Here is a 23,304-nt window from a genome sequence, read left to right as displayed (position 1 = left end):
AACTCATTTGAGGTTGAAGGGGAGAGGGGAGCTCAGTGATGTCAGGTATCTTTCTTGTGAACTGCAAAGTACACACTATTATCTTCTTTCAATGATGTATTGTGAAACTGGCAATCTGTATGTATGTTAACATATTTGTGTTCTTTCAACTATTATGTGCTGTCAGTTTGTGTGTTTTGCATGCCGTTTTTCTAAATGTGATTCGACTTTCAAACCATTTGGTCTATGTAGTTTCAGCAAAAGGTATTTTGTAATGTTTTGCACTATATCTTTTTATGTCCCAAACTTACAAAACTTTAATTATCCCAATTGATTGTTAGATTATTGAAGTATCCTTCAATGATGACAGTATGACTGGGGAACATACACATTTGCAAGCCGAAGTCATCTCTAAGATTTTTGGCTACATCTGTCAGTCAACCTTTTGGTCTATATAAGACAGCCATTTATACTGAGTACTGCCTTAACATTTTCACATGATACACTTATCCTATTATTAGTTGAAACAGAGAGGATATCTCCATATAAGTTTACCTTACTGGAGGAGGAAACTATTCATCAATGGGCTATGTCCTATTGTCAACGTGACAGGAGTAACTTCTTTCCAACAGTGTGTTTAGTAGCAAGTTCACCATGGTGTTGGTTGTCAGCAGCTTCTTGTTTCCTAATTGCAACTACCCTTTTTTCAACTACCACATATTCCTTTTACTGAACAGCAAAATGACAGTTTGCTGCCAGATGGTACCTCACATTACAGAGACTCGTCTGCGCACAACTCTGATTGCTTTGCCAGCTGAATTATTTTCCTGTTTACCTATCACTCTGCAGCAGAACGCCAACTCTTTGCCTTCATAATGTATCTCGTATAAGGCATTTTGGATATACTGTGTGTGTGTGTGTGTGTGTGTGTGTGTGTGTGTGTGTGTGTGTGTGTGTGTGTGTGTGGATTCATCATAGAAAACTTGGTTTTTGTTTTGGTCTTGTTGTCCATAGGTCATACGAGGTGTGACAAAGTAACGAGACTGATGTGAAAAAAAAATAAAAAAAAAAATAAATAAATAAAAAATAATGTTGCTTACCGTTTTAGTCAAGTTTAGTTTTGTCTCCTTCTTCAAAGTAGTTTCCTTCCGACTGCACTCTCTTTTTGCAGCACTTCTGCCATTGATGGTAACATTTCTGGAATTCATCTTCTTTAATATCCTGTAAGACCCTCGTCACAGCTTTTTGGACATCTTGTCATGTTTAAAAATGGTGACCCTTGACCACCGTTTTGACTATTGGAAATATAAAAAAGTCACACGGAGTGATATTTGGTTAATAAGGTGCCTGTAGTAGTACTGAAATTTGTTTTGAGGTTAAAAATTGCTGTACTGGCAGAGCAGTATGGGATGGCACATTATCGTGATGCAGAATCCAATTATCAACAATGTTGGCACGGCCAAGAACAACTCTTTCTAAAATTTCTTTTGTAGCAATATTGGTTCACTGTTGGTCCAGGAAGCACCCACTCTTTATGAACGATTCTCTTGGAATCAAAGAAGCACACAAGTGTGCATTTGATTTTTGACTTTGACATGCGAGGTTTTTTTGGTCCGGGTGATCCCTTTGAGCACCACTGCAAACTTTGGTGTTTTGTCTCTTGATCGTACTGAAAAAACCATCTTGCATCACCAGTGATAACACAGCTCAACAATTCTGGATTTATTTCTGTTTGCTCTAACAGATTGGCTGCCACATTTTTCCGTGTTTCTCGCTGTTGTGGTGTGAGATTTTTGGGGATCATTTTTGCACAAATCTTTCTCATTCCAAGATCTTCAGTTATTATTAGATGAACCATTTCTTGTTTGATGTTCAGTTGTTCTGCAATTGTTTTCATGGATTATCTTCGATCAGATCGTACGAGGTCACGCACCCTGGCCAAGATGACATCCGTCATCCACTGTGGTCTTCATCTTCAACATTTGTTCTGCCTTCACTAAACATTTTATGCCAACAAAAAACTTGAGCTCTTGACATAACCTCTTCTCCAAAACCCTTCTGAAGCTTACCGTATGTTGTCATCACATTTTCACCCAATTTAACGCGAAAAGAAATGGCATAACGTTGTGCAATATTATGCGGTTCGATTTGCATGACAAGTGACAAACACATGTTAATTTATTACAGCACAACTAACGCCTGAGCAGTTGCATCAATGTGCCACTTGGATTAGAAGCAGTTTATAGAGTAAGGTCAAAGATATTGTGCCTATGCAAGCCTGCAGGGTTGCCACATCTTGCAAAGAAAATCAGTCTCATTACTTTATTGTAGCACCTTATATTATGTACATGCCCGTGTAGCATGTAAACTTGCTAGATACTAATTAAAACACGTTAATGTTACTGTGTATCATGCATCATAGATACAGTAGCAGAGCAATTGTTTTGCTGTAATAGTTTTTTGAAAAACTCAGTCGTCTGTTTACTTTTCTCAATGTGTTCAGTCATGTATGTAAATTTATCACTGGAATTTCCACAATGGAGTCATCCTGGAGTTTCACGGGGTTAAGAAATTGTGAGATGCTGAAAACCTGCATGTGTGGAAGTTCTCTGTTTGAAATTTACTGTGTAATTTATGAAGTTTGTGTAAAAGCCAACATACAACCACAGCCACTGGAAAATGGCAAAACTGGAGAACACGTTGCAACTCAATCTCAAACTGAAACATGGGAAAAGTTCAATCCCTTGGCATATCACATAATTATTAAAACATTAGAAGCTAATGTAATTGTTCTGTTGGTTGCATCTAAAGCAAGCTGCTCATGTCAACTAGGTGGAAATTATTAGTTTTAATTTTAATAAAGGCAATGACATGGTCAGGTACGAAGTCAAACTCTAAGGCTTCATTTTACTTATACTACATTCAAGTTCCTGAGCACATGGTTGGATAGCTACATAAATCTCCTACAGGGTTGGTGGGCACTGTCAGATGATTAACACACACTCAGTATGCTTAGGACTGTTTTCACATCCAAAGACAGCAACGTCAATAGTGGAACATGGCTCAGAATTCATTGTCTGCATTGAGGACAACAAGAGCTAAAGTGGATCAAATTAACTCCTAATTTAACACTTTTTCTGTATAAGTGGGTACAAAAATTTCCAATTTTTTATTGCTTAATTTTGAACTTTATTATGGTTATAGGTTATTTCAAACTATAGTTTGACGAATTATTAACTTAAAGGGTAATTAGAGACTGTTGAAAACATGTTATATTAAAACCCTAAGTACAGCTGATGCTTTTGAAACATGATTCCACATAGAATAAAATGTTTTAGGACAGAATATTTTAGTTCAATCTCTTTCGAAACTGTACTGTTTCCAATAAAACTTTCAATAATACACAATCACATATTTTTGTGGCTATGTAAGAGATTCCCAAATATAGTACAATATACAGAGCTACATTTCAATCCTCACAAATATAGCGCGAGTCCCTCCTATTTTTTCTTCCCATTCCCATCTCAAACTCTGCTCTACATCCCACATATTGTGGTAGGATTCTGCTTCTTTGCAGCAAGTGGAGTGAATGATGGGAAACGATGGTCAGATAGACAAATGGGTTTGGTGCTCGGGAATGGACGACCATCTACTTTCAAGGAGAATTTCTTCCTGTGCTGTTTGGTTGTAATCATCTCAATCACTGCCACATAAAAATGAAAAATGTCCTTTACTCCTCCACATTTCTTGTACAAATTGAATGAATTCTAAACAGCCAGTTCAAGTATATGGAAACATATCTTTTTCAGTATTTTTGCCCTCTTTTCTGTGTTACTGGATTGTCTGGTATACACTGGTCAACTTGATCCATTCCTCCCATTGTGTCGTTATATGATATGACTCCTACTGGTTTTGTTACCTGTTTACCCTTTGTATTTATATTTTACACTTCTGCATTGTGGACAGTGTTCCAAATATATATATATCACTCTTGTTGTTTCATCTCATTGCTGTAAATTTACTCCTCTGAAATGCAACAATATCACCCTTCTTCAATTTCTTATCTTCTTAGCAATTAGGAGATATCCTAGCTTGGAGGAGTGTATAAATTATCAACTGTAAGGCAGTAGCCTTTGTTGAGAAGATGTTTCATTAAAAATACCGTGCTCTTACCTGTGTATATAATTACAGACCATACATCACCAGACTTGTACTCATACAACATATATGTCTTTATAATAATTCTTGCTCTCCTTAGTGGCAGATACTGAACCCAAACTAATCTCCCTTTACTTAACATAAATTCACCTTGGTGACAGCCCTCTCAGAAGTACAAATAATTTTGAATTTCATTATAATGTTCTAAAATAGACCAGATTGTGTTTAGTTTTGGCTGTGGATGGCTAGCAGGATTATACTTCAAGCTGCCTGAAAGAAGGCATTTCTTTAGTATCAAAAGATATTTGTAGCTGTGTAACTCGCGAAATATTCACATTGCAGGTAGTGGCTAGTTACACTAATATATCTGGTATATTTTGTATTGTACCAAAGAAGATTCTTATCTCATCACTGTATCCTTCCAGCTAGCAACTGTCTTATCTCGAGCATATCTACTAGTCTCGGTGACTACAATATTTACTAACTCGTCATTAATTATTTTACTTATATATTCCATCACATCTGAAGAGCCATTTTGTGTGAAGTCTGAAAGTGCTCCAGTGAACAGAAATCTTGGTGATTCAGGAGAAAATTCCACAGTCATGTCTATTTCATAACATTTTCTGGGGCTGGAAAAACTAACATTGCTTGAAACACTTTCTTGATCTGTCATCGCTTCGCAGACACTGTCAGTGTCTGAGATGTCACTTTTTGTCCCACTATATTCTATATAAAACTCATCACTCTCCATAATGAAAAGACAAAGGGGAAAACAAGACAGATTATATTTACACAGCATGACAAAGTGGCAACTAGACTCTGTCTCCCTCTAACCTTGACTATAGATGACGAACAGAATCTGGGAAACTGACCAAAGCTGCATTGTTGTGCTCTGTTGTGACCACATTTGTAACTAACTCGATGCAAAAATTTTCTCTGAGGATTTAAATTTCTTAGCAGAATATTGTCAAGACAGGTATTCTTGCACTTTTAAGCTTTTGAAAAAATTAAAGTCGCAAGTATTCTCTGCCTTTTCAGTTAAGGAGTTAAGTGAAAGGATCCCCCTAAGTAACAAATGAGGAATTCCAGAAGTCATGTTGTAATAGCATCAGTAGTTGTGAAAAAAAAGGACATATCAGAAGGGACTGTCCAAACACAACAGTGAAGAGACTAAAGGTGATGCATTTACGTCTGCTTTCTACGTTTTCCAGTAAAGCATTTATAAGTGAATGTCTAAATGTTGAGCTATATACAAATGGTTGCATCATCAATTCTGAGGCCGTGTCTCACTCAACACATCATGGTGAAAAGTTTTCAATGTTCTACACTTTTCCAGCACCAGTTGAAGTACGTTTTGGTAATAATTCTATAATGAATGCTTCTACAAAAAGAATTTACTTCAGAGCCCTAGTAAATAGGGAAATGAATTTAACTTAGGTGTACAGTCTGTTTTGTACATCCACTGCTAGGAATAATTTGTTTCGAGTGACATCAGAAATTGACAAAGGTTTGCCACTCAATTCATTGAAACAGTTGTTAAAAAAAACGGCATTGTTTAGGCACGAGGTGTATGTTCTGGGGAAATTCAAGTGAACCAGCCTGGAACACCATGTATTTCTGAGACTAATCTGGCTTCCAGCGACAGGGTCATCAAAATGAACCCCATGTATACAAATTCTTGACAAGAAATGGAATCAATGTTAATTTTGATAATTACTTTTGTGGTTCATATGCTGAGGGGGAAGCAACAAGATGAGTGTCCAGTGACACCAACAGTGTTTCAGTTAACCTGGGAAATAATCCATGCAGATCTGTGTGGACCTATAGAAAATAAAAGGCTTGAGTTGTGTCATTTGTGTCATTTGTTTCATATGTGACTATTCAAGGATTTGCAGAGTTTGAAAGAAAAGGATAAAGCAGTCAGATAGGATCAAGAAATCCTACATACTCTTAAAATACACTATGGATCCCTGTTAAAGTGTGAGTACAGCAGTGGTCACGAATTTGACGAACAGGTTCGAGGTTCCGGCCATATAAATGTGTTTTGTTTTCATTTGATGTGAGAGCATTAATGAAGAGGAAGCAGCAAGAACAGTAAATAATGTAAACACGGGTCACATGGAGACTACCCACTTTCGCACTATAACTCGGACTGCTCTGTGCGTCAGCCCTAGATCTACGATATTTCTGAACCGAGACAATGCTTTATAGCAGGGCTTCCTAACCTGGCGGACCCCTTCTTCAGTCGAAAATCCACAGTGAACACCTAGTCAGTCAAGAGCACAGTAACTTTAAATTTCAGAGCGAAGCCCATGGGAACTGAAAGCTTCTTAATGCAAGTGCCATGTTCCCAATGACCTCCCTTCCCATGCAATGCTGAGCAGCAGCTAGTTCAGCACTCTTGCTTTTGAAAAAATCGATGTCTTTAGCCTGGAAATCCGGGTGAGTACCTTCAAAATGATGGCGCAACTTAACTGGAACCATTGAACTGTTCGGAAGGACTCGCACACTAATTACACACTGAGCTTCACCCTCATCTGTCTCCATAAAGCCAATACCTAAATAGCTTTTGTTCTACTTTCGCTTCTTGGTTATTCCACTTCCACAGGATATTGCAACTAATGGAATACTTGCTGCATTTTCACATAATAAATCCAGCTGTGGAGCTTCTTGTGATTGTTCTTCCTTTGGTTGTCCTCCCCCCTCATTCATTTTAACTGGAAACTTCCCTTGTTGTGAAGGTATGGAGAAACTGCACCCTTCTTCAATTATCCCGACTTCAGCCATCGATCCATGTTAGAAGTAATAAACTGGTCCAAAATCGACTTATGAGATAGGTACTGCACTGACAAAGCAAGTTTAACATTTAATGATGCCTGGGGCCACATACGTGATAGCGAGCACTGTGATTGGTCGACAAAGGTCGCTCCGCACATGCGTAAAAGGTTTCAGCGCATCTAGTGCCGTGAGCCGGCGCACAAACAACCCCCGTATTGTTGCAAAACAGCCAATCAGAGAAGCCGCATTCTCCGGCACTAAACTGTGTACATTTTTATTCAATAATTTTACTCATTACTTTACACGATTTGGTGAAAAGTGGACGCGGACCAACTAAAAAGAGCTGGCGGATCCCTAAGGGGTTCGTGGGCCACACGTTGGGTGGTGGGAGGACCTGCTTTATAGCCCCACTCTGGTTGTCTGAATCTATAGATTTCGCTAGTAAATATAACAACAATAATTATTCGCAAACCCAATCTACCATGTAATCAGACAGTGATTGGTAGTCAACCGCTTGGCTTCATTCGCCTCAGCTCGCATAACCCAACTTATGATTCATTCATAAATCAACTTAGGTGTTCAAAAATATTAAAATGCTTTCAAAATCATATGAGGAATCGATGGACCAACATGTGCTGGATGCTAGGCGCTTTGTGAAACAAGGTTTTTTATCTTTCAAGAGTAAAAATATGATTAATGTTTTGAGAATCCACGCTGGTTGGCACGGGGGAGATCATTCCGTTGAAGATACTCATTAACAGTAGATTGTAGTTAACAGAGGGATATCTTATCACTTGCACCACGAAGAAAACTACCTTTCTCAATTGACTGTTGGGTCATTGAAGTTTCCATTGATGATTTCAGTATGACTGGGGACCTCAAGTATAAGCGAATTGTGGTTTTCTGTAAGGTTTTCGGTTACATCAGGAGATTAGTCTGGTGGGTGACAGAAGGGTCAAATTACCATTTTATTCCCAGCCAATGCTGATTCTTGCCTGAACAGTCTCACGTGCAGATTCAGTTTCTATCTCAGTGGATTAGAGTTTCTTGTCTATTGCAACAAATGCACCACCTCCATTTTCCATTTGCCTATCCTTTTGATATACACTAAACTCCTCTCCAAAAATATCACTATCAATTTCAGGCTTCATCCAGCTTTCTGTACCTAGTGTTATGCGAGCTTCATTGTTTTTCAAGAACACTTCAAACTCTTGGCATTTTGTTATGAATGTTTTGCCAGTCAACTACTAGGACTTTAATACTCTCACCTGTCAGAGACAATTCTTTCGACCTTACACTGATAATTCTGTGTTTGCTGCAACTATTGTTATGTGGATTGGATGGAGAGTCTTCTGATCGATTTAGAGGGACCCTACAGTTCTCAACCCTATGGTGAAGTCCAGGAGGTTGCAACCTAGCTTGTCACAGAACCTTCAAAGTCTATGTTTCAGTCCTTCCACTCAACACAGAACCAAGGGGACACAATCAGTTCTGGGGACAATGTTTCAAATTGTGAGTTCCACTAAAACTCTGCGCACAAGGCTAGTTCTCTCAACCTTCTCTACCAGTCGCTGGAACAATACAACTATGACATCTGAGCCCAGATGACAGGCATCATTTGTTACAATGTGTGCCCCAATCTGCAGCTGGCCGCATCCTGTTCCCTCAATGACAGACAGAATAGCTTCTTCAACATGTTGAATGAGAGCCACAGGCATACACACTAAGTGCACCTGTGTCCTTTCCTGTTCATTGCTGCTATTTTCATAAGGGGTACAGTCATTTGCCATATGTTTCAACTGCAAACAATTAATAATCCCTCCCCTTTTGCAACTGCCTGCTCCTGATGCTGGACAGAACAGCTTTCCACAAAAGAGGAAGTGAGTTCCACTGGCTCAGTTTCAGTTTCAGTGAAAGACAACACCTTGAACTTGTTGGGTACAGGGATCGGTATAACAACCCGAGTTCTTCCTGTTCATCTACCCTGTACAGGATCCCTAGATATACCACTGACAAATCACTCACAGTTGAGTGGACAAGTAAAGACAAATCCTGCACTTTCTGCACAGGAGACAGGATGCACAGGAGAGTATTTGGGATACCTTTGGTACCCATACCACAGGTACGTGACACTCTGGAGTTTTTCCAACATACCAATTTGCAACGGTTGTCAATCGTTTGATGGCAGTCCGGGCAATTTCCAAATGCTTATTAATGTCAACCAATTCGTCCTGTGTTCAAGAACAGCATTCACAGTGGGGCTGCATTTTCGCTGCTAACACATATTATGGGACAGTGAACAAATAACTTTAAGCCTGTTGATAACCTTTTAATCTTGTTGAGCTAAAAAATTACTAATTCGCTACAAGAACTGAAGCACACACAAAATGAGACTTCTGTTAAGCCAACAGAAACATCTGCGGTAAGAATTACTAGTTTCCTAAAACTTTTTGAGAATAATTATAGCTGTTACAGAACTCAAAAACAGATTTAATTTACAATGAATGTAGATAATTTATATTCCTCTTAAGGCAAGACTAAATGTAACAATATGTTAGTTACAATATCTGCTACAGTAACTAAATGACAATCGCCAATTTACTACAAATTAGATTATGCAGAGGACAATGATAATTTCTGACTAGTTACTCGAACAAAGGGAAGAGCATCAGCAATGGTTTTATGAGCACATTGCGGACAGAATTCTAGATTAAAGCAGAAGCTGTTCGACTCTTTTTCCAATATTAATGCCAAACACGGTGAAGACAATTCAGTATTTATCAGTCATGGAGTGCTTGTAGTACGTATTCTCCAACTTAATATGGCAGACGCAAATGCTGTCTCAACACCAACTGAGAAACATCTACATGTGTAAGAATTCAAAGGTATGAAGCCTCAAGCACCCTATCAAAAAGCAAGTGAACACTTTATGTATTTGACAGTAGTAAGACATCAAGAAAGCTTTCATCTTGGGAAATTTTCACCAATTTTCTACATGTTTGCAACTTCAGAACTATTGACAGAAAGGATAATATGACACTATTGTCCTCTTTGGATGAATACACACTGTAGTTCTTGAAGAAAGCAGAGTAAGCCAAATGGTTTAGCATTTATCATAAAATCAAACTTAGTTGTTTCTTTGCACACAAATTTTAGAATGGGAACTGTGGCAACCTGAATTAGATTTTTTTTAAAAAAAAAAAAAAGTATGAACTACATCCATATTTGTCACCAAGATCATCAGTTTTATGATTCTGCAACAGTGAAATCTCACTCTTTGGTATTTTCAGTGATGGGTTTGTCTCTGAACTGAAAGTTCAGTCTCAACGCACAACCCAATCTCCCAAATCCCATGCGATGTTGTGGTTCTCAAACTTCAAACAGACAGCAGTTGCATATAGAGAAACTGAAACCTGAAGAATATATGGACACTTTACCTAAAAGACCTAAGAACAAATTTAATAAAGTCACTGTACATTTTGAAGAGTTTCAGCTGACAAACCTGGAGCTCTGACAGATCTTCACTTTTGCAGATCAAACAAGCATTTGCAAAGTTCTGAATTAACCATGGTGATGCAGTTAATGGTTCGTCATAAGCTGTGTATGATCATTATGTATTTATCATTATGAGGCCAGCAGCTGGTCAATCAGACAAGCCAATTCAGAGGCTGTGTGCAGAGGATGAACCACCACTCAAAACACAGTAATGCCTCCTCATAGTGAGACAAGTCTTTGAAAGTATTGGGAAAGTAACAAAGCAACAGTCATTGGGGTTTGTTGATAGAATGCTACTCACCACAGAGAGAGAGAGAGAGAGAGAGAGAGAGAGAGAGAGAGAGAGAGAGAGAGGGGGGGGGGGGGGGGGAGACATTAACACATAATTTGTCATGTGGGAAGGAAGTTGCTGGCGTTAAGCAATCTACAGTGGCAATGGTAACTTCCAAATTAGAATACTAGATGTTTATAGATACATACCTTGTACATAGCATTTTTATTGAACAAACATGGATCATGACCAATCAGTTTTCTCTCTTTTGCTCGATCTAGGACGTATACAAGAGAGAAAAACTTCTTTAATATGAACTTTTTCATAGCTTGAACATATGCTGTGTCATACATATGCAGAGCTTTAGAATGGTTGTATTTCTGTTTGATGTAACGGTCTTCCAGAAAATTGTGCACAAGAAATGCTGTTAAGCCTTGCACATCAGAGTTGGATGATAGTAAAATATTTTTTCCGTAAATTGTTTCCAGGCCTATTCGCAGCCACAGAGGATTGTAGCATAGAAGCAGTTTTAAGATATACTGCTTTAGACCTAAAAAATGAGCAAAAATATGTTTTCACAGAGAAAAAAGTGCGTTATGTTTAAGCTTTTTTTTTTTTATTTTCAGAAGCATACTTACCGATATCCTGTAAGAGTGCTTTATCATCGCGGATACATAGTACTTTTTTCTCTATTCCTGCAGTTACTTTACTCAAAACTTCCACAACTTCATTCGACTTGAACAGTAAACGAGCAGCTTTTCGCAGTGAGTTCAACCTCTCATTGGTGTTGTACAAAGAGGAAACCACTTCACGGCTCTGTGCTAAGTCAATTTTCTGTTGCTTAGATGTTTGTTTCCAAAGTGCAACAATATCCACTATAAAGTAAAAGTTGTAGTAAGTTTCAGCATACAAAGGAAATTTTGATACAACATTGGATTGGCCTGCAACTGCAAGAACATCATTTAACACTACTGTAACCAGTTACAAAACACACATTGTAGTCAGTCTGATGGCCTACCTATGGGTATCTTCTCCTGGTCCTATATTATCTGAAATATTCCTGGGCAATTTTGAACAAAATGAGCTACAGTAAGCACCACTGAATTGCAACATTACAACTTGGTTCAGATATGTGGATAACACACTGTATTTATCAAATGGTACAGTTAACAGTTAGATACGTAACTACAATATTTAAACTCCCAACATAAGAAAATTCAGTACACAACGGAGCAGGAGGGTTGTTCTGTAAGTTTGCTGGCCAACCTATTCATGGGTCACTTAGATGAAGCCTTCTTGGTTACCCAGGCCTGCCAACCCAAAGATGGTACAGATTTATTGATAACATCTTCATGATCTGGACTCTCAGTGAAGAAGAACTCCAGAATTTCCTCTCCAACCTCAACTCCTTTGGTTCCATCAGATTCACCTGGTCCTACTCCAAATCCCATGCCACTTTCCTTGTCGTTGACCTCCATCTGTCCACATCAAACCCACCAACAAGCAACAGTACCTCCATTATGACAGCTGCCACCCATTCCACATCAAACGGTCCCCTCCCTACAGCCTAGGTCTTCGTGGCAAACGAATCTGCTCCAGTCCGGAATCCCTGAATCATTACACCAACAACCTGAGAAACAGCTTTCGCATCCCGCAACTACCCTCCCGACCTGGTACAGAAGCAAATAACCAGAGCCACTTCCTCATCCCCTCAAACCCAGAACCTCCCACAGAAGAACCACAAAAGTGCCCAACTTTTGACAGGATACTTTCCGGGACTGGATCAGACTCTGAATGTAGCTCTCCAGCAAGGATACGACTTCCTCAAATCCTGCCCTGAAATGAGATCCGTCCTTCATGAAATCCTCCCCACTCCATCAAGAGTGTCTTTCCACCGTCCACCTAACCTTCGTAGCCTCTTAGTTCATCCCTACGAAATCTCCAAACCACCTTACCAACCCTCTGGCTCCTACCCATGTAACCGCCCCCTGGTGTAAAACCTGTCCCATGCACTCTCCCACCACCACCTACTCCAGTCCTGTAACCCGGAAGGTGTACACGATCAAAGGCAGAGCCACGTGTGAAAGCACCCACGTGATTTACCAACTGACCTGCCTACACTGTGAAGCTTTCTATGTGGGAATGACCAGCAACAAACTGTCCATTCGCATGAATGGACACAGGCAGACAGTGTTTGTTGGTAATGGGGTTCACCCTGTGGCTCAACATGCCTTGGTGTACGGCCAGCACATCTTGGCACAGTGTTACACTGTCCGGGTTATCTGGATACTTCCCACTAACACCAACGTGTCAGAACTCCGGAGATGGGAACTTGCCCTTCAGTATATCCTCTCTTCTCGTTACCCGCCAGGCCTCAACCTCCGCTAATTTCAAGTTGCCGCCACTCATACCTCACCTGTCTTTCTACAACATCTTTGCCTGTGTACTTCCAGCTCGACTGACATCTCTGCCCAAACTCTTTGCCTTAACAAATGTCTGCTTGTGTCTGTTTTTTCAAACCTAGTGCTGAACTTGGGCAGGTTACAGAGGATTTAGGTTCACTATGTAAAGGTTTTACTAAGGAAGACACCGTGGTTATTGTGGGTGGGCCGGGCAACAGTATTGACAGAGATCCGGGGTACAGCATAGAGTGTGACCTGGCAAAGATTGCATCGGCATCGAATCATACCAGTGTTGGGTTTGTGTCGGTTCTGGAGCGCCACGACCGACCTCATTTGACCTCTTCTGTCAGGAGAGTTAATTTGGAGTTGGAACGGCTACTTGGATCTGGTGCGGGGTCACACATTGGTGTGGTTCGTGTTGATTCACTCTGTAGGTGGGACTATACTAGACATGGCCTACACCTCAACAGGAAAGGGAAGGGTAAACTGGCTGGGCTGATAGCAGGAAATTTAAAGGGGGGAGGAACTACATCTCATGGTGGAAACTCTTTTTTAGTGTAAGATCAGTGTCCAGTGGGAAACTCAGCCATGCAAGTACTAAAGATGTCAAAAAAGTTCAAGATAGTTGCAAAAGTAAAATGAAAAATGTTAGTATATTTCATCAAAATATTGGGGGATTGAACAATAAAATTGATGAGCTTCTGCTTTGTTTAGAAGATATAGAAACTGAGAATGTAATAGATGTACTATGCCTGTCTGAGCATCACATTGTCACTGATATGCAAAAGGTTAGCATCAATGGGTACAAATTAGCTGCACATGTAAGTAGAGATAATATGATGAGAGGAGGAGTTGCCATATATGTGAAAAGCTTCCACAGTGCAAAAAATTTAGAAACTAAAAAATTTTGTGTAGAGCAACATATGGAAGCATGTGCCACTGAACTTAAACTAAAGGATGGCACTTTCATAATTGTAACAGTGTATAGGTCCCCCTCAGGGAATTTCCAGCTATTTCTGGAAAACTTGGATGCTTTGTTGTGCTATCTGTCAGACAGGGGGAAGCAAATTATCATTTGTGGGGATTTCAATGTTGATTCCCTGAAAGAGTGTAATAGGAAGAATGACCTTTTAGTATTACTCAGTTCTTTCAATTTGAGCTCCGTCATTGATTTTCCTACTCGGATAACAAAGAACAGCAGTACATTGATAGATAACTTTTTTATAGACCAAGATAAGTTTAAGGACATAAATGCTTATCCTGTTGAGAATGGTCTTTCAGACCATAGTGCACAGCTTGTTACAGTACATGACATAGCTCCATGCAGTATAATAAATCAGACTTTCAAAGCAGTGCGTTCAATTAACAATATAAATATTGCAAACTTTAGGGAAAGCCTACAGCAGCTAGACTGGGATGAAGTGTATAAGGAACCCGATGCAAACTTGAAATATAACTTATTTCACAATACATTTTTAAGGGTATTTGAAAATTGTTTTCCCAAGAAAATAGTTAAACATAATTCCAAGAAAACATATAAAAAACCTTGGCTAACTAAAGGAATAAGAATATCTTGCAACCGCAAAAGAGAACTGTATCTAACAGCAAGATGGAGTACTGACCCCGAAATTGTTCAATATTATAAAAACTATTGTGTGGTACTAAGAAAAGTTATTAAAAAGTCCAGAAGCATGTGTATCATGTCTGAGATCAGTAACTCTGATAATAAAATTAAAGCAATTTGGAATATTATTGAAAGGGAAACAGGGCAACCAAGAGCACAGGAAGACTTTAGTGCAATAAAATTGAATGACAAGTGCACTAACAAACAATCAGAAATTGAAAATATTTTGAATAATCATTTTTTAAATGTTGTGGAGAAAATAGGATCTAGATCTTCACTAGAAGAGGCAAGGCTATTAATAGAAGAGGCCATACCTGCACAGTTTGAAACAGCTGTAATTCCACCAACCTCTCCCTCTGAAATCAGTAAAATAATAAACTCACTGAAAAGTAAAAGCTCTTACGGAATTGATGGCATTTCCAGCAAAGTACTTAAAGCTTGTTCCCCACAGATAAGTAGAATTCTCAGCCACGTATGTAATAGCTCTTTGGAGCAGGGTGTTTTCCCTGATAGACTGAAATATGCCATTGTAAAACCATTGCATAAAAAGGGGGATATGTCGGATGTCAACAACTACCGCCCAATCTCTCTTCTGACAGCTCTATCAAAAATTTTTGAGAAAGTAATGTATTCAAGAGTAGCCTCCCATATTTGTAAAAATAAAGTACTAACAAAATGTCAGTTTGGTTTTCAGAAAGGCTTTTCAACAGAAAATGCTATATATGCTTTCACTGATCAAATATTAAATGCTCTGAATAACCGGACATCACCCATTGGTATTTTTTGTGATCTCTCAAAGGCCTTTGATTGTGTAAATCATGGAATTCTTTTAGATAAGCTAAATCATTATGGTTTGAGTGGGGCAGTGCACAAATGGTTTAATTCATACTTAACTGGAAGAATGCAGAAAGTTGAAATAAGTGGTTCGTGTAATGTTAAAACAGCTGATTCCTCAAACTGGGGTGCTATCAAGCACGGGATCCCACAGGGTTCGGTCTTAGGTCCTTTACTGTTCTTGATATACATTAATGACTTACCATTCCACATTGATGAAGATGCAAAGTTAGTTCTTTTTGCTGATGATACAAGTATAGTAATAACATCCAAAAACCAAGAACTAAGTGATGTAATTGTAAATGATGTTTTTCACAAAATTATTAAGTGGTTCTCAGCAAACGGACTCTCTTTAAATTTTGATAAAACACAGTATATACAGTTCCGTACAGTAAATGGCAAAACTCCAGTAATAAATATAGAATTTGAACAGAAGTCTGTAGCTAAGGTAGAATTTTCAAAATTTTTAGGTGTGTCCATTGATGAGAGGTTAAACTGGAAGCAACACATTGATGGTCTGCTGAAACGTCTGAGTTCAGCTACGTATGCTATTAGGGTTATTGCAAATTTTGGTGATAAGAATCTCAGTAAATTAGCTTACTATGCCTACTTTCATTCACTGCTTTCGTATGGCATCATATTCTGGGGTAATTCATCGTTGAGTAGAAAAGTATTCATTGCACAAAAACGTGTAATCAGAATAATTGCTGGAGCCCACCCACGGTCATCCTGCAGACATCTATTTAAGGATCTAGGGATCCTCACAGTAACCTCACAGTATATATATTCCCTTATGAAATTTGTTGATAATAATCCAACCCAATTCAAAAGTAATAGCAGTGTGCATACCTATAACACCAGGAGAAAGGATGATCTTCACTATGCAGGGTTAAATCTGACTTTGGCACAGAAAGGGGTAAATTATGCTGCCACAAAAGTCTTTGGGCACCTACCAAACAGCATCAAAAGCCTGACAGATAGCCAACTAACATTTAAAAATAAATTAAAAGAATTTCTAGATGACAACTCCTTCTACTCATTGGCTGAATTTTTAGATATAAAGTAAGTAAAAAAAAAAAAAAAAAAAAAAAAAAAAAAAAAAAAAAAAAAAAAAACCACTTAATCATTAGTGTCATGCAATATTTTGTGTAATGTAATTTCTTGTACAGACATCTTTTATTAACCTGACACGTTCCACATCATTACGAAGTGTCGTATTCATGATCTATGGAACAAGTATTAATCTAATCTAATCTAATCTCTAATCTGTGCGGATGGACATGTGTGAGTGTGCGCGCGAGTGTACACCTGTCCTTTTTTCCCCTTAAGATGTCTTTCCACTCCTGGGATTGGAATGACTCCTTACCCTCTCCCTAAAAACCCACATCCTTTCGTCTTTCCCTCTCCTTCCTCTTCCCTGAGGAAGCAACCGTTTTTTATAGAAAGAAACTTCCACATGGGAAAAATATATTAAAAACAAAGATTCCAAGACTTACCAAGTGGGTAACCACAGGTAGATAGGCACAAAAATAAAACACACACACACACACACACACACACACACACACACACACACACACACACACACACACACACACAGAATTTCTAGCTTTCGCAACCGGCGGTTGCTTCTTCAGGAAAGAGGGAAGGAGAGGGAAAGACATGTCTGCTTGTGTCTGTGTATGTGTGGATGGATGTGTGTGTGTGTGTGTGCGCGCGTGAGTGTACACCTGTTCTTTTTCCCGCCTAAGGGAAGTCTTTCTGCTCCCGGGATTGGAATGACTCCTTACCCCCTCCCTTAAAACTCTTATCCTTTCGTCTTTCCCTCTCCTTCCCTCTTTCCTGAAGAAGCAACCGCCGGTTGCAAAAGCTAGAAATTCTGTGTGTGTGTTTTATTTATTGTGCCTATCTACCGGCGCTTTCCCGCTTGGTAAGTCTTGGAATCTTTGTTTTTAATATATTTTTCCCATGTGGAAGTTTCTTTCTGTTATATATATATATACATTACAGTACAATGATTCTTGATATTTTTGGATACTTCTAGAATGTACTCGAACCGAGTACAGAAATTATAATTTTACAATTCAGTTGAGTTTTGAACTCGCGATCCTCCATGCAACAGTCTTCTGCCAAATTGCTCCCTCCTTAAGAGAACAGTGTCTCGATGTTACGTCATCCTAGTTCGGGAACGAGTCGTCGGTCCTGCATACTCTGACTCCCGATGACTGATGTTCGCCGTGGTGGTGATCTTAGAACTTCCCTTGCTGCTGAGCTCTTCATCACCTTTCTGCCTGATGCCTGTCTCTGGAGCTTCAAATTTACCCTGGGTGGCAGGATACTTGTAGAGCTTCATTCGAAGGATGCAGACTGTATCTCTGATCTTTCATCATCTTGTCAGGGTCTAAATCATCTACTTCATAAGTAACATCAGACAACTGTCTTACAACCTTGTAAGGTCCAAAGTAGTGCCTGAGCTGCAAACAATAATCGATCTACTACCACTAGCAGACGTTTGAAATCGTCTGAGGATGTCAATCCCAACACACTGGAAAGGCATTTCGGCTGGTGGAATTGGTATGAGTCGGCCAGGTGGTTTCTGAGAGTCTGCCTTTCTCCTCTGGCACTCTCAACAGCGACACACAGTAACTGACACTCCTAAATAAACATGGCCAGAAAAATCTCTTGCGGGTCCTATCGTATGTCTTAATAAATCCTAAATGTCTCGCTTAAGGTGTGTCATAGAATTTCTGTAGAACATCTTAGTGCATGTGTTTAGGAATTACTGGTAGCCACCCACCTCTTTCCAAACAGATCAAAGTGTTTCTTGCAATGTAATCCATTTACTACCTTAAATTGTCCTTCCACCTCCTCTGACCAATTTAAGGCAAGCGTAATTTGAGATATCTTGGCGTCCTCCTGCTCAGCAGAGAGATCCTGGAGTGCAACGAGACAGTCACTATCTTCATCTAAGTCTTTATGGTCTTGTACAGGGTTTCTTGACAGACAGTCGGCATCTTGGTGTTTTCTCCCACTTTTGTAACTATGGTAGTGTCATACTCTTGAAGACGTAGTGCCCACCTGACGAGTCGTTCTGTTGGATCCTTAAGATCCGTCAACCAACAAAGTGAATGACGGTCTGTAACAACTGCGAATGGCCTTCCATAGAGATACCATCAAAATTTGCACATGGCCCAGATCACAGAAGACATTCTCTTTCTGTAGTTGAGTAGTTTCTCTCGGCTTCTCTAAGTGTCCTAGAAGCTTAGGCTATAACCTATTTTCCATCCAAAATCTGCACCGCAACAGCACCGATTCCACACCCACTGCCATCGGTGTGTAGTTCTGTAGGTGCTCTCTCATCATACAGGTTAAGTACAGGGTCAGTCGCCAGAGCTTTTTACAGCACATTGTAAAAATCTTATTGAGCACCACCCCTGATAAATTTAGCATCCACTTTTAACAACTCTTGGAGTGGCCTGACTTTGATACAAAAGTCTTTGATAAAATGACGGTAATAAGAACATAATCCGAGGAAGTTTCTCACATCTCTAATACAGGGTGACACATGGCAGACGAACGGTTTTGAACTGCATAGTACGGAGGGCGCGGTGGTGGGAGGTGGTTGTGGTAGAGATAGTTCTGATCCACAAATGCCGCCATTTCATTTACTCAGTCACGATGGAGCAGTGGGACTTGCAACGTCGAGTGTTTGTCTGTGACAGTGAAAAGTGGTGAGTCTATTATTGCTACGCAGCGATTGTTTCGTGAGCGGTTTAATGTCGGCTGACATGGAGCTGTTCCCAGCTGTAATTGGTGGAAAACTTCAGATCAACTGGAAACATACTGGATAAGAAGCATCCTGGCCCGAGACACAGAGTAAGGACACCAGGAAATGTTGAAAGGGTAAGGCAAGCAGCAGTCAGAAGCCCAGGACAGTCAGCTAGGTGTCATGCTAGTGGGTTACGAATCAATCCTGAATTGGTTAGACGAATTTTGCATACAGAATTAAAGGAAACTGATTTTGCTGTATGAGAAGACTTCGCTTACAGAATGCAAGTGATTTTGGAATCGAATGAAAATCATATTTTATTGATGAGCAATGAAGCTCTTTTCCATTTAAATGGGACTGTGAATAAGCACAACCTACGTTACTGGGATCCAGAGCATCCACACCTTATCCACCAGTGTCCTCTACACTCATCAAAAGTAACAGTCTGGTGTGCTCTTGGCTCTGTTGGCATTATTGGACCTTATTTTTTGAAGAGAACGGGGCCACAGTTACTGTCAATTCAGTTCGTTAAATTCGTATGGTTGAAACATTCTTGAAACCAGAACTAAGAAGACGACAAATCCCTTTAAAACGCGTTTGGTTCCAGCAGGATGGGGCAACATCGCACACTACAAACACTTCAATGACAATTCTTAGACGCATGTTTCCTGGCTGGATTATCTCACATATTGGCAATGTTCCTTGGCCTCCCAAGTCTCCAGACTTGTTAGTCTGTGACTTTTTCTGTGGTGGTACCTTAAGAACCGTGTCTACAACCACAAACCACAAAATTTGGACGAGCTGAAGAATGCTGCCATCCCTGCAGAGATTTTAGTCCGTGTGATGGAGGATTTTGAGAAGAGACTTGAGTCCTGCATTCAAAATGATGGACATCACCTTGACAGCATTATTTTTTCACAAATAACTTTGTGAACTAAAATGGAAAATAATGAGCTTTGATTTTGTGTAAATAAACATGCATTAATTTTAAAGTTGGCTGAGTATTATTTCATTAAAAACCAACCGTCTCCCGTGTGTCAGCCTGAACTTTTATGAATAGAAAATTCCGTTATAGATCTCAACTTTTCTGAGTCTGGCCACACACCTTCATTTGACACAAGGTGTCCAAGTATTTTGATTTCTTTTGCTACACAGAGGCACTTGGATTAAGTTTCAGTCTGTCTTGTTGGAGACACTTAAGAACAGCCCTCGGTCTTTTAGTGTGTTCATCAAATGTCTCTGAGAACTCAATGTCATCATCTAAATAAAATAACAAAGACACATTGGCCACTTCATGTGACTTAAAAGATTATCCATCATCCGTTCAAAAGTTTCTGGTGCATTACACAAACCAAACGGCATTACCTTAAACTCATACAGGCCCTCAGGGGTGATGAATGCAGTTTTCTCACGCTCAGCCTCATCAACTTCAATTTGCCAGTATCTCGTGTACATGTCCATGGTTGAGAAATCTAGTGTATTGTCAGTTTGAGGAATACGGTAAACGTTCTTTTTAGTTATCTTATTAAGCTTCCTGTAATCAACACAAAAGCGCCAACTGTCAGCCTTCTCCTTGATGAGAATCACTGGTGATGACAATGGGCTATGTGAAGGCTGAATGATGTCACTCATCATCATTTTCTCTACCTCATCGCAAGTTATTCAATGTTCCATTGCTGACACACGGTATGCTCTCTGGCTTATTGCTTGATCTCCAGTGCTAATTCAGTACTTCACAGTCAATTTGTCTAATTTGCTCTTCACCTGTTGACTGAAGCATTCAGAGAACTCTTGAAAAATGGCAAGTAGCTTCTTCTGTTGTTCCTTAGTGAGGTATGGTGATAGTCGAACTAGAAGATCTTGTCTCGTAATGGTAGCGCTAATTTCGTCCACACAATCAACATGAGATATTTCTATGATGTTCAGCTGTTCTGCAATAAACAGAGCTCAGCGTTTGCTACGCACATCCATCTTAGAAAGATCTGCAGTTCTTAGTGACAGTTAACTATCCACAATTCACCGAAACCGTTCTTAAACGAGACGACAGAGGCTGGAATGACCAAATTATTCTTCAGTAGTATGCTTCTCTTATATTCCGCTACAAGATCCATGGACTGATGCACGGCATGACACATCACAGTTACCTCTGTATCTCACTGAGCATAACCTTCGAGTGACCACGATCTATAATTGCCTGAGAAGCTTTCAGAAAGTCCCATCCGAGAATGGCATCATGACTACACTCTTGCATGACGATGAATTCTAAAGGCTGTGTATGCCACTTATACCCGCAGGAATGACATACATATTTCCCATTAGCCACCTTCAGCCCATATGTTTTGTTGGCGACGAATACGGTTTTCTGCAACTGGCGACAGTACTTCTCCGAAATTACTAAATATGATGCTCCAGAGTCCACAAGAGCTTGGGCTGGTCAGCCATCCATGAAGAAATCAAGATAGTTCCTACCATTTTTGTAATGATCGACTGCAGAGGATTTTTCTCTTTGGCAGCCTCACCTCCAAGGGAAGTAGCACCCTTTAGTTTTCCTGGTTGCAGCATATGATCAGCTTGATCTTCTAAACAGCAATGGAGACCTCTATTTGCGTGTTGGGGAGTGTCCTCTCCAGCAGCTAGCTTGTGGCTATGGTGACCCTTGTCATCCTCCACCCACATCATCTTGTTCATCTTCGTCATCCCGGAGTTGGCGTCAGCTAAGATTGGTCTGCTGTCATCTAGTGCGGGTGTCATCAAATATCCGCCGCCTTTCTTGACAATAGCACACCACATGTCCAAGTCGTCTGCAGTGGAAATATACTGGTTGGTTATCCTAGGTCCTCCAGATGTCAGTCTTCCTCAGTGTCCAAACATGTTCCTCATGCGGCATTGTAGGAAAGTAACTTCGCCTGGGTCTCGACTTTTTTACTGTTTTAAAGGGAAATGAAAGAGGAGAGATCGGGTTCAATGCCTGTTCCACTTCCTCCCTTAAGATCTCTTGAAGCATCTCAGTTTTTTGCTCGCCGTGCAATCCAAGTGCCTTCTGAACTTACTATCTGATAAAGAACACTTGTGAAATCAGTTTCTTCTTCCATCACAGACATCAATACAATGTTTGGAAGCCATTCAAACTTCTTGCGTGTAATTCTTTCTTTATGCAATGTCTTGATACACTGGCACCATTTTATGAAGTCGTCTGCTGTCGAAACCTCCTTCAGGTGTAGGGTGTGATACATGTCCTCAGCAATACCCTTCATGAGATGTGTGACCATATCTTCCTCCTTCATTCTAGAATCAACTATTTTACACAGCTCCAATACATCTTTAATGTAGGATGCTGCTGTTTCTCCTGGATGCTGCACCCTGCATTTTAATTAACCTTCAGCCTTGCACTTCTGTCATCGTGTGTCGCCAAAATACTTGCTCAGTTCCGCTTGGAATACTTCCCAGCTTGTGAACCTCTCCTCGTTGTTCCCATAACATTGTTTGGCAGTGCCCTCCAAGTAGAAAAATACATTAGCCAAACACAGGGCATCATCCCCTTTGTTAAATTTGGCTATACGCTCATAAACCTTCAGCCACTTGATTGGGTGTTGGCCATCATCACCAGAGAACCCAGAAGTATGTCTCATGTGGTGGCACACAGTTGCTGTCATCGTAATGTCCTCTTCTTCTTCTGTCTCTGATAGATTGCAATCTGTTGAATATGGTTCGATCTCTGAATTCTTGCCACGTAAACAGCGGTTCTGTCGTGGCCTGATTGGAGCCACTGTGTCGTCTATAATGTGCGCTATCACAGGTTTCAGAACCCAGCGCCTCCGCCAGAATAATGTCACGCAGAAGAAGGTGTAAGTAGATGAATGACAAACGCTAACTTCACTTAACGTAGGTTTATTCAGCACTTATATATACAAAGGTGCAGAGTGAACTGCCTCCTGCTAGAACACATACAGTATTTATACAGCTACAGGACATTCCAGTACAATGATTCTTCACA

General features: G+C 39.9%; 1 protein-coding gene across 3 annotated transcripts in view; it reads right to left on the bottom strand.

Annotated features, from left to right (window-relative positions):
* The window catches only part of LOC126284413 (protein abnormal spindle-like), a 193,522-nt gene that overhangs the window by 69,339 nt on the left and 100,879 nt on the right, over positions 1-23,304 (bottom strand). For all 3 annotated transcript variants that reach the window (XM_049983327.1, XM_049983328.1, XM_049983329.1), the window contains exons 8-9: positions 11,320-11,556; positions 10,891-11,231 (exon numbers count right to left, since the gene is read on the bottom strand). In XM_049983327.1, coding sequence (XP_049839284.1) covers positions 10,891-11,231; positions 11,320-11,556 — 578 coding nt within the window. The remainder of the gene's footprint in view (positions 1-10,890; positions 11,232-11,319; positions 11,557-23,304) is intronic.

Source organism: Schistocerca gregaria, chromosome 8 (assembly GCF_023897955.1).
Source record: "Schistocerca gregaria isolate iqSchGreg1 chromosome 8, iqSchGreg1.2, whole genome shotgun sequence".
In the NCBI taxonomy this organism is placed as follows: Eukaryota; Metazoa; Arthropoda; class Insecta; order Orthoptera; family Acrididae; genus Schistocerca; species Schistocerca gregaria.
The sequence above is the reverse complement of the archived record's forward strand: the minus strand, read 5'-3'. Positions and strand labels throughout refer to the sequence as shown.